This window comes from Chrysemys picta, chromosome 1, assembly GCF_011386835.1.
Source record: "Chrysemys picta bellii isolate R12L10 chromosome 1, ASM1138683v2, whole genome shotgun sequence".
NCBI classification, from domain to species: Eukaryota; Metazoa; Chordata; order Testudines; family Emydidae; genus Chrysemys; species Chrysemys picta.
In genome coordinates this window covers 138,771,591-138,783,609 of record NC_088791.1, presented here as the reverse complement: position 1 = coordinate 138,783,609, position 12,019 = coordinate 138,771,591, and the positions used below count along the sequence as shown (strand labels likewise).

The 12,019-nt window shown below is 46.4% G+C and overlaps 1 protein-coding gene across 2 annotated transcripts in view; it reads right to left on the bottom strand.

Moving 5' to 3' along the window:
* Positions 1-12,019, bottom strand: part of LOC101931094 (ovostatin-like) — a 52,857-nt gene that overhangs the window by 27,489 nt on the left and 13,349 nt on the right. For both annotated transcript variants that reach the window (XM_065571796.1, XM_065571801.1), the window contains exons 11-16: positions 8,831-8,989; positions 7,927-8,154; positions 7,482-7,539; positions 6,735-6,883; positions 4,807-4,956; positions 1,274-1,444 (exon numbers count right to left, since the gene is read on the bottom strand). In XM_065571796.1, the coding sequence (XP_065427868.1) occupies positions 1,274-1,444; positions 4,807-4,956; positions 6,735-6,883; positions 7,482-7,539; positions 7,927-8,154; positions 8,831-8,989 (915 nt within the window). The remainder of the gene's footprint in view (positions 1-1,273; positions 1,445-4,806; positions 4,957-6,734; positions 6,884-7,481; positions 7,540-7,926; positions 8,155-8,830; positions 8,990-12,019) is intronic.

The window sequence follows — 12,019 nt, the reverse complement described above, 5'->3', positions numbered from 1 at the left end:
GGAGTTATCATCTTGTCACCCTAGCGACACCGGCTGTACAGTCAGAAACTACATTAATGGAACTGAAGTGAGGCCCTTTTCACAGAGCAACTAGAGATGCAAGAGACCTATCATGGCCCATCTAGTCCTTTACCTGAGGGCCAGTGCAGGACTCTTCCATACTGTGTATTAGAAGCACAATTGGGTTTCCATCACTTCCCTTGGGAGGCCTGTCCACTGCCTCTCAGATAAAGAATTTGAGAGTCTACAGCTAGAAAAGAAACTGAGTCACCTAGTCCCACCCCTCTGTTACTGTAGGACAGCCCTCATGTTGTGAGGCTCAACTGCTGGAGGGGGAGGCTGAATATATAACAGCAGGAAATAAGATTGCACCACAGTGCAGAATTGACTCTGGCTCTATCCCCTGCCCTAGACTACACACTTCATAATAGAGCCAGGGGGAAAACATTTCAAGGTTTCAAAATTCTTCCCATTCCACAATGGGACAAAACTAACATCTTTCAAAGTTTTTTTTGTGAAAATAACCAAGAGAGAAAGAGAACTGCATTCCAGAATCCCCAACAGCTTAGGGGTTAGCGTCCTCACCTAGGACGTGGGAAACCTGGGCTTGAGTCAGGACTCTGAATCAGTGTCAGTCTCTCTCTCTTTCTGGTGCAATGAATATTTAATCACTTAGACTAAATGAAACAGCTTCAACAGGAGAAACTCTTCCTCTAAACGGCCATCTGCCTGGTGGTTGGAGCACTCAGTGAGTATATGCAGATGTAGGTTCCAGATCCTTCCCTGAATCAGGCAGAACATGGACTTCAAGCTGCATCTTCCACACTCCAGATGAGTGCTGTAACCACTGGACTATTGGCTACTCTGAGGTGGGCCTCTCTTTCTAGTTTTGACCAGAAATTCCATCCTGGATCTGATAAACCTTACCAACAACAGTTTTGACAAAGCCAACCCTTTCCACTGAAAAGGTTCAGTTTTACAAATTGGCATTTTCTAATGAAAAAAAGTGTCATCGAAAAATTCCTGACCAGCTCTACTTCAGCACTCAAACTGCTTTCCCTGCCAATAAGACTAAGTGCATGTGGACGTGTCAGCAGAAGAGGTTATATAACTGACACCAGGTGCCTGTTGCATTTCATGATTTGCAAGGGAGAAAACCAGGGAGGGCACTTAAATTTCACCTTCGCCCCCACCCTTCCCTGCTCTCCTCTTCCACTGCTAACCAGGTGACAGTCCATTGTGGGCTAATGTAAAGAAATTTCAGCATGCCTACCTTGAAATATTGATAGACATCTGGGCCGAAGTCAGAGGACACAGGCATGTAATACAAGCCATTGTGAAAGATGTTGTCAGCCGGAACACATGGCTCTTTGCTGTCATCTTCCAGGTTCAGCCCGCTGAAGTAATAACCATATAACTCTTGCAAGGGAAGTAGGTTGTACACCTGTGAGAGGAGAAACAAACACAGAATCTGTGTGTGGGGAGAGATCTGTACAGGGACATGCACCAGGTAATGTCTGTTGCTAGGGGTAGGATACCAGTCTGGGTCTCTCAACCTTTGCCTCATCCTCTCTTGAACTCTCTTCAATCTACCTTGCTTTGTTTTGATGTGTGGTGTCCAGGAAGGAGCACATGCCCTCAGGCAATATTGGCCTGTATTAGGATTGTCACACTACTGGCTCATGATCGTCCATTGCAGCCTCCAGAAAGATTCTTTGTTAACCCTTAGAGCACAGCCTAATCCTAACATGTTACAGACCTTCCTACCTGGCTGCTTCCTAAAGTTCAGAAGGGGGTGATTAATAGTTGTTGTGGCAAGAGGGTTCCTGATGGTGGGGAGGCCGAGACTCTTGCCTAGAGCAAGCCTTGATTGGCTCTTACTTTCTCCCTGCTACTGGGAACCTCACTCCTGCCCATAGTGCAGTATTCTTCATTGCAAGGCCCGTGAGCCAGTGGCAGCTCCCATCAACACTAAATGCGGTTTGCTAAGTTCCCTCTAAGCTGCACGACTGTGCATCAGGCTATAAATAGCTGCACAGCAGCTCTAAAGGGCCATGCAGCAGGGACCTGGAGAGGAGAGAGGTAGAGGGTGGGTGGGAACTGGGGAGGGGAGCAAGTTGGGGCTTGCAAGGCTGCTGTGGGCCTCTCTCCCGGCCCCAGAGCTCACTGCTGCTGGAGGGGAGAGAGGGGCCCCTTCCCCCAGAGCTCTGTGCTGCCTGTCAGCAAGGACAGAGAGGTCCCTTCCCCAGAGCTAGCTGCTGCCGGCAGGGAGAGGGCTTGGGGGAGTCCTCTGGCCCCAGCCCTGGGGCAGCCTGCCAGCACCCCAAATTCCACATCCCCAGCCCCACCCCAGAGTCCTCATCCCTCCTGCCCCCACATCCCAACACTCTGACCCAGCCCTGAGACACACACCCCCGCACCCTGAACCCCTCATCCCCGGCCCCACCCCGCAGCCCTCACCCCTGAGCCTCCTCCCACACCCCAAACCCCTCATCCCCTGCCCCACCCCAGAGCCCACACCCGCAGCCAGAGGGCTGAAAAGAAAACAGAGGAACAAATTGACTAATGAACATTTGGACTGCCTTACTAGGATTGTGATGACTTATTAAAAATACTGCATGAACAAAGTCAAGTAGGAACAGGTACACTTTCGCTCATCCAGTTTTTAAAGTATGTTTTGCATTATTCTGCTCTTAATAAGTTTACTTGCATAGGTACCTTTTTAATTCCATATATTTCCCTGGTTATTATTTTATAAAAGGAGTATCATTTTATTGTATAAGCAGACTTTGTTTTAGTTACACGAGTTGCTCTGTAATATTACATCATCAAGGAGTAGTAAATAATGTGTTAATATAGTAGTTGATGTGGCTCTCACATTGAAGGTTTTTTGCCAAAATGGCCCCCACTCAAAAAATAGTGAAGATCAGTGTCATAGTGTGATCTGCCTCCACCTTCTGCTGCTTGGGCTGCAGCTTAGCAGGAGGGAGGTGAGCAGCACTGGGAGGGCAGGTCGAGGCAGAGACAATCTGACATAGAATTGTAGAATCATAGAAATGTTGTGCTGGAGCAGACCTTAAGAGGTCATCTAGTCCATTTCCTGAGCTGGGGCATGACTACGTAAACCTAGACCATCCCTGGCAGGTGTTTGTTCAACTTGTTCTTAAAAATTTCCAGTAATGGGGATTCCACAACCTCCCTTGGAAGCCTGTTCCAGAGCTTAACTACCCTTACGGTTAGATTTTTTTTTCTTAATATCTAACCTAAATTTCCCTTGCTGCATGTTGAGTCCATTACTTCTTGACTTACCTTCATTGGACATGGAGAGCAATTGATCCCCATCCTCTTTATAACAGTCCCCTTAACATATCGGAAGACTTATCAGGTCCCTTCTCAGTCTTCTTTTCTCAACGCTAAACATGCCAAGTCTATTTAACCTTTCCTCATCAGTCAGGTTTTCTAAACCTTGCATCATGTTTGTGCTCTCCAGAATTGGACAGAGTATTCCAGCTGAGGACTCACCACTGCTGAGTAGAGCGAGACATTTACCTCCCATATCTTACGTACGACACTCCTGTTAATACACCCCAGAATGATATTAGCCTTTTTTGCAGCTGCATCACAGTGTTGACTGATATTCAATTTGTGATCAACAATAACCACCAAATCATTTTCAGCAGTACGACCACCTAGCCGGTTGTTCGCCATTTTGTAGTTGTGCATTTGATATTTCCTTCTTAACTGAAGCGCTTTGTACTTATCTTTACTGAATTTCATCTTCCTGATTTCAAGCCACTTCTCTAATTTGTCAATATTGTTTTGAATTCTAATCCTGTCCTCCAAAGTGCTTGCAACCTCTCCCAGTTTGGTGTCATCTGCAAATTTTATAAGCTTAAGACACTCCATTATCCAAGTCATTAATGAAAATATTGAATAATACTTGACCCAGGGATAACCTCTGTGGGACCCCTCTGCATACCCCCTCCCAGTTTGACAGCAAATCATTGAGAACTACTCCTTTAGATTTCTTTCAACCAGTTGTGCACTCACCTTATAGTAATTTCATCTACATAACATTTCCTTAGTTTGCTTATGAGAATGTTATGTAGGACTTGTCAAAAGTTTTAGTAGATATGATATAGTTTACTTTTACTGCTTCCCCCCAATCCAGTAGGCCATGAACCTTGTCAAAGAAGTAAATTAGGTTGATCTGGCTGATTGATTCTTAGCAAATTCATGCTGGCTATTCCTGATAAACCTATTATCCTCTAGATGCTTACAAACCAATTGTTTAATAACTTGTTCCAGTATCTTTCCAAGTATCAAAGTATAATTTCCCATATCCTCTTTGTTCCCCTTTTTAAAGATAAGTACTATATTTGCCCTTCTCCAGTCCTCTGGGTCCTTCCCTGTCCTCCATGAGTTCTCAAAGATAATCTTAATGCTAAGATTGCTTCAGTTAGTTCCTTCAATACCCTAGGATGAATTTCATCAGGCCCTGCCGTCTTGAATATAACTTACCTAAATATTCTTTAATATGTTTCCCAGAGTGGTTGGTGGAGGAGGGTGGGAGCAGGAGGCTCTGCCCACTAGGGGATGGTGGGGTCTTTTGCCTCTTATGGAGTGGTTTTGTAGGGGAGAGAAGTAAGGAATCAAACCACAGAACTGGAAAGACCCAGCATGGGGAGGAAGGCAGCAGAGCTGCAGGGGATGGGAGAAGAGTGAGGAGAGATAGGAGCCGAGTGAATTTGAAAGAAAGCAGCACATTATCCTGGACAGTGCTGGGTAGAGGACTTGAGGGCTTACAGTCTCAGCAGATAGCTCTCGCTCAGGTCTCAAGAGCAGCACGCTCTCATCCACAGCCCGCAGAGCACAGTGGGAGTTGGCTGAAGCTTCAAGGTGGAGGCTGACATTAGAGGCTGGGAGCCCCTGCTTCTTGGAGAACTGCAGCTGGACCTGGAATTGAGCAGAGGTGCCAGATGGGTTAAATCCTGCCCCTCAAGGGACTGCTGTGTGTGCGTATAGGTCCTGTGGCAAGATGGATGGGCCTCTACCCATTGCCACAACCTCATTCTTCTCCCTGCAGGATGAAGGCCTCATCATCAGACAGAATCTCCTAGGAGTCCCTGTCCTAGGACCAGATGTGACCATGAAGGCCCTGCAAAGGCTCCTGTGTGTTCTTTCCTCCATTTCTGGCAATCCACACAGGGCCTGCCATCCAGTGTATCCCAACTTCTACCTCTTGCCACTTTCTCTCTTTCTTTTTTATGACTTCAGGACAAGACCACTGCCCCTTTAAGAGCCCTGGAAAGCCAGAGCAGCTAGAGGAATAAAGTAAACATACCTTTGCCTCCTCTAATGTAAGCACTTACTGTGCTATATTCTATTCCCATGGGATTTATTTATGTATCTGCAATAAACACCTTGTGTCTGCTGTAAACAAATCACTGCTTTTCCTCTAAGAACAGACATACCCAGCTTCAGTTTATGGACTTTGGACAATGTAGTCCATCAGTAAATTTCCTGTATTAAAAATCACATTATAATTAGAATTGCAAACAAAATCTTATTAGCCAAATTGTTCTCTCAGTTACACTGGGATGAATTAAGTGTAACTCACATCAGAGTCAATATAAGATAGAACAGAATTTGGCCCTAATGTGCAAATATTACTGCACTACACTGCCTTTCCTCTAAACTGAAATCCTGAAAAAAAGAAAAATCGGATGAGCTGTGAAAGTTTATAACAACATCCAAACTGATCTATAATTAGAATTATCACAGCCATTTTAAAACTTTACTCCCCAATAAATTCCCAGGTGACAAATATTTAGATCATGAATAAAGTTTCAACAGCTCCTAAGTGATTTAGGAGCATTTGAAAATGTTAACTCTCTGCTCCAAACCTACATATGTGTTCATGGAACAGTCAGTGTGATTCTACTCTTACTCTCTCAGCAATAGGCAGAGCTGAGGGAATCACTGATTTTTTGGTTTGGTGGCTGAACCGAACAGTGACAAAAATTGATTAGTTTTCAACAACAACAGATTTGTTTTTTTCCCTCACTGAAACAAAAAACCAAAAACAATCTGAGGGAGTCAAATGAAATGTTTTAAATATCAAACTCAAAACATTTCCGAATGAAACCAATTAAAAACATACATACCATGCTTCTGAAATTTTTGTTTTTAGTCAAAACTATTCACCATATTCAACCTGAGTTCACAAATAATGTCAGTGCTCAGAAAAAATGCATTTTTGGGGGCAAATTTACTATTTGCTGAAAAATATTCATCCAGCTATAACTACATAGAAATATATCATGGCATTAAAATATACTGAGTACCATGGGATTTGGCCAACAGAGTAACACATGTTCCCTACCTTGAAGAATTGACTATTGGATAAACAAGATATGAGGTAAGAGTTGAGGACAGAGAGGTGCAGATCAGTTTAGGAAGGATTCCTGGAAGAAGTGGATTTTAAAAGAGAATGGGCACTTGGGGGGCAGGAAATGAGAGCCAGGTGTAAGCAGGGTGGGGCAGTATAGCAAAGGCATGAGGCTGAGAGGAAAAGGAGATGAATGGCACAGTAAGAGAAGATCAGAAACAGCACGGGGAACGAGAAGGTAAGATTGTAGCAGAGATTTAGAGGGGTGTGTGTGGGGGGGGGAATAAAGGTCTCCCATAGGAGAAAAGCTATACAACCATAGAAACATCTTATGTTCACTCGCCTTGTTCTTGAAGCACTTCTCAATCTGGAATCTGGCACTGTCGGCTACTAGCTCCCTGGCAGGGTGCACGGTGTAGACCAGCATCCGGGCAGCAGGAGCCAGCTTCTCACTGACAGCGAGTGGGATGGAGAAAGTGCCTTTTAGAGATGCTGAGAGAAAGGAACAAGTCAAAAGAGAATCACAGAGAAACTGTTCTAGAAGCTGCCATCCTAGCTGGCATGTGTGTAAAATCGGAAGGGGATTGAGATGGCATAGAGAGGAAATACTGTGGAGATGGACTGATGTGGTCGTGGGTTTGGATTCAGATCCAGATGCCACCAAAGTTAAAATTAGGGTTTGAAGGCGTATCCAAAATCCAGTCAGATTTCAGATCAGAATTCAGATCCGACATCCCAGTGGCAGACATCTCACAAGATATGTGTTATTTCCTTATTCCCTTAGCCACACTCTGCATCTCCTCAGGAAATCCATTTGCTCCAGTTTTCTTCTGGGAGGATCTCCATAGGCCATTACTTCCCCAGGGGTGACATAGGCTGCTTCCCCCCACTGCCTCTGTGGAGAGTTTGATGGGTTGGGCAGCCATCCTTAATTCAACAGGGGTCTTCCAGGTGGTGATTACCAGCCTGACTCCACCATGCACACCCGTGTGGGGAGAGGTGCTGTGCTAGTCCTGCCTGCTGCACAGATCCCAGAACCTCTGCCTCATTCCCTAATTCTCATTAACTTTGCATCAAAAACTATACTTACCACCACTGGTGCTGACATGCTGTTTGCCACTGAGGACAATCTTGCCCTTCGCCATCACCTGTGCACAGAAAGACGCCATGAGACAGGAGACAGGGGGAGGGGGGAGGAGAACAATGCAGTCTGATAACGGGAAGCATGCAATTAGGATTGTTTAAACTGTTTGGCTCAATATGAAGTCAGGTATAGCATGTCCAGAGGTAGATAGGTTAGATATTCCACACACAGACACAGTCCTGCCAAACCACCCCAGTCCTATTGCTGCTTTTGCAGTCCTGTTTGCCAGGTTGTGCAGCAATGTGAATCAAGGAAGAGTTTAGCCTAGATAGCATCTCTGCTATTCACAACCCAGTAGATCAATTATTTGAGATATCAGTGCTTGGGGTTTTGCTGGGCAGATCCCAAACTGAGTTCTTTTAGGGACTCACAGAAGCCACCTGACACTTACCACATAGTAGAATTTCACACTGGTGATCTTCCCGTACCCGTATTTGTTCAGGACATAGTGCACTGTGATTGACCTCTGCTGGCCACAGCTCAACACCTCCGGCTCCAACTTGATCTTCACAAAGCTGTTAGTCCGGGAGTAGAAGCGCTGGACAGAGTAATAGGCCTCAGGATAGTAAGGTATCAACCAACCAACTACATTGCAGTTGTCGTTGGTTTTATAGATCACCTGACAAGAAAGGGGGAAAGGGAGAAAAGAAACTGATGTTTCACTGGGGAGGCAGTGGAAACAGCAAATCACTCCCACAAATAAGAGACTAAAATTCACAAGCCGTTGATAAGGCATTTTATCTAAAGCTAACTGCCCAGGTAGTGTAAGTGACAGCAGACCATCTCTAGCAACCTGGAGAGAGGTGACAGCAAAAGCAGAGAAGTGCCAAAAGGAGCAGAAGAAAAACCAGTCTGTGAAAGTCACAATCATTTTGTAGACAAGATACAAAGAAAAAGAAAAAGAGAAAAGAAAAAGGTAAAAAAGGCTAAATCAATCAATTCCCTTTTTTCTTCAAATCCCAACCGTTTGCCTCACTGCTCCTGGCCAGCATGTCCTCTCTTACCAAAGTCAGCTAACGCTTGCGATATTGTAGAGCACACAAAAGCTGCTGTATTTACTTTTATAATCATTGCAATAACTGAGATATTTAGCTCACTACTTTATAAGGTGCTTTGTGATTATTGGGGCATGGAAGGAGCCAGAGAAAGCACAGTCCATCACTAAAATACTATCCTCATCCCATCCTCTTTGGACACAGGTTCTAGGCAATGGGTGAAGAGCAGCCATCCCTCTCCCCAACACAGTGCCTCCCATGGGAATACAACCTTTCCCCATTAGCTCTTCAGGTACTCACTCTCAGGGTAAATTGAGGATTGAACATTTCAGAAGTGTCAATTGAAAACTGAACGGTGCCATTCCCATCTGTGGTGTAGTTGCCCACATTCTTGTCATTGAGGAGCAGCTGGACAACCTCATTTGCGATGGGTGAGTCATCCTCATTTACCAGTTTGACCTAAAGGAAAAGGGAACGTGAGGGTCTCAGAGAGGTAGAAGACCAATGTTAAGTTCCTAATCCATTTGAGTATGGACATGTATGTTTGGCCTGTGTTTGTTTTCCATCTAATACAACTCTACCCCCAGAAACAAATATCCAAGAGTTAAAATAGCTGTCACAACATCATGGCAGCCATCTTAGCATGTGTGGGACTTCCTCAGGTGCACCGCTTCACTTACACTATCTCTTTCAAGTGCAAGGACACACACAGTTCCCCCCCCTCATCCCCTATCTGCTCACTCCCCACTACTCATTCCTAGTTTAAGGGCACACACTTCTCATCCACCTTCTTCTTCATGGCTCAAGGACTCCTCCTCACTTGCTGGACACCTTCTTCTTTCATCTCTGGTTTTTGAACCCACTACAGCTTCCAGCCACGATATTCCCTGGTTCTAATCCCACATCCTTGCTATTCATACATTAGACTGTGAGCTGTCTGGGAAATGTAGAGTTACATAACTCCCTATTCCATTAGCTATATTCCATAAGCCTAGTAATTGAACTGTGTTTTGAGTCTGTGTGCATGCGTGCATGTGTTCAAGAATAATAATAGTGTGGTTCTTTTGCAGGGAGTAATGCCATCCAGTGGGAGCCAGGAAACCCAGAACTAGATAGTATGGTAAAAAAAAATGGCATTTCATTATAATCTATTGCCAGGGTGCTGGGATCTAACCTAAATTACTAGCAGGTAACAAGCTAACTCCCTGTTCAGAATCCCTGGAGAGTAAAGTAATGAAGCAGAGCTGGGAACCAAAGACCCAATCAAACTTTTGTCTTTACTGGGAAAAAGCATTGCATTAGAAAACATTAACTGATGATAAACTCAATTTTTCCCTTACTGTATACAAAGACAGTTGTGTTTAAAAATGTATTAACAGTAGAGCTGGTCAAAACTTTTTAACAAAAAGGGTTTTCACTGAAAAATTGGATTTTGTCAAACTAATTTTTTTTTAACCACAAACATTAATTTGATGAAACTTTCGTTTTTCAAAAATTAGAAAAACAATCAGTTGAAAACATGCCTGTAACTTTGGTACTTTCCCATACTTTTAAAATGAAAATTTTGAAAATGCCTACCTTCTTTCAATTTTGTTTTGTTTTAGGAATGGGATTGGTGTTTGCTTTGGGGGTGTCTTTCTTTTGTTTCATTTTGTTTGGTTAGTTGCTTTCATTCGGTTGGTGGGAGGGGTGGAGTTCCCTCTCTTTTTTCCCTTTCCTTATTTTTCCACTGGAAAAAGAGTGTGCACGTGGGGGAGGGGGAGTACTAAAAAGTAAGAAGGAGTAGTACTTGAACTTCTAAACATGAAAGGTAACACCTGCAGAGAAAGTAACACTTTCACTTTTAAAAGTAATACTTTCACACACTCTCTCTCTAAAGGTATGTTTACACTGCAATGTAAATCTAGGGTTAGTAGGGCTCAAGTCAACTGACCTATTTCAGGGAATCCTGGGCTTGAGCATCTACACTTCAGTCAAAAAATTCTTAAGCTAGGGTTAAAATGGTGTCCACACTGAGGCAGAGTGGGCAGGGGTGTCCAGGCTGTGTGCACTGTCAGGGTGGCAAGTGTGAACCAGCCCCACAACTTCCCCACAGCGAGGAGGTAGCCAGAGCTGCCACCATGGGCAGCTGTGGCCAGTGGCGGATTACCGTATGGGCCAAAGGGGCCCGAGTCCAGGGGCCCTGGCTAATTTGGGGGCCACACAGGAGCACTGGCACTATGGTCCCACCCCCTGCTCCTTCCCCCCCCACCCCTCTGCCCTGCTCCTCCTCTTCCCCCTGAGGCCCCATCCCTGCCAGGCTGGAAGACGGACGGAGCCTGTGTAGAGAGTGAATGAGTATATTCCCCCCCAACCCTCCATGTGGAGCTGGCTGAGCCCCCTCTCCCACACCTGGAGCCATCCTGAGTCACGTGCCCAAGCCCCCTCCTCCCCTGCGCAGGGCTTGCCTGAGCCCCAACTCCCCCCCCCCCCCTCCCCGAGTCCCTTTTTGGCAAAACTGAGGATTTGTACCATTTACTCTTGGTGATCAGTTAACAAGAGCAAATGGGACAAATGCTGAGTTTTGCCTAACAAGTTAGGACATCCAGGGCCAAAACGGGACATATGCTTACCCTAGACCAGGGTCCCCAAACTTTCAGTTGTGCCCCCCCTTACCTGGTCTGCACCCCACTGGGAGCCAGGGCCAGAGCTGGGAAAAGGAGCCGGGGGTCGTGGTGGGGGCGGGGGCTGCGGTTGGGGGGCCAGGAGTAGGGCCAGGGCTTGGAGCAGGGCCAGAGGTGCGGCTGGGGTATTGCCAGGAGCAGAGCCACAGCTGGAGTTGGGGGCAGGGCTGGAGTGGGTCCGGAGCAGACCTGGGGGCAGAGCAGGGATGGGTGGCACTCCCTCTCCACTCCCTGTGGACGCTAACCTGGGCCCTACTGCACCTCCCACCCAAATATTCCTCTGTGCCCCCCTTAAGCAGTGCACTCCACAGTTTGGGGACCACTGTCCTAGGCTGGGTAAAAGCCACCCAGGGAGCCTGGGCAGCTGTGGGGAACCCCAGACCCTCCACCTGCCCTGGGCGGGGGACCAGAGTGCTCAAGGCTCCCCACACCAGTGCAGGCTCCCTGGGCAGTTCTTACCATGGCCTGGCCTGTGGCCAGACCAGGGGGTGGAGCCTTGGGAGAAGGGGAGGGGCAGGGGGCAGGGCCTCATGGCAGGAGGGGATGTGGGGGGCCCCCCAATGTTCTTTTTACCCAGGGCCCCAATATATCTTAATCCACCTCTGGCTGTGTGGAAGCTTTGGGGCTGTCTACCACTTGCCACCTTCACAGTGCACTCTGCCCAGTACAAGCAGCCCCAGGGGGGCCTAGGAGCAAGGGCCAGAGAGCAAAGTGAGGACCAAACGCTGCTCTGCAAGGACGGGGAGTGGCCGGGTTCCCAACTCAGGGACAGATGACTCCCAACATCCTGGCAGCTGGAAGCCGCTTCCCCTTGTCACTTTTGCTT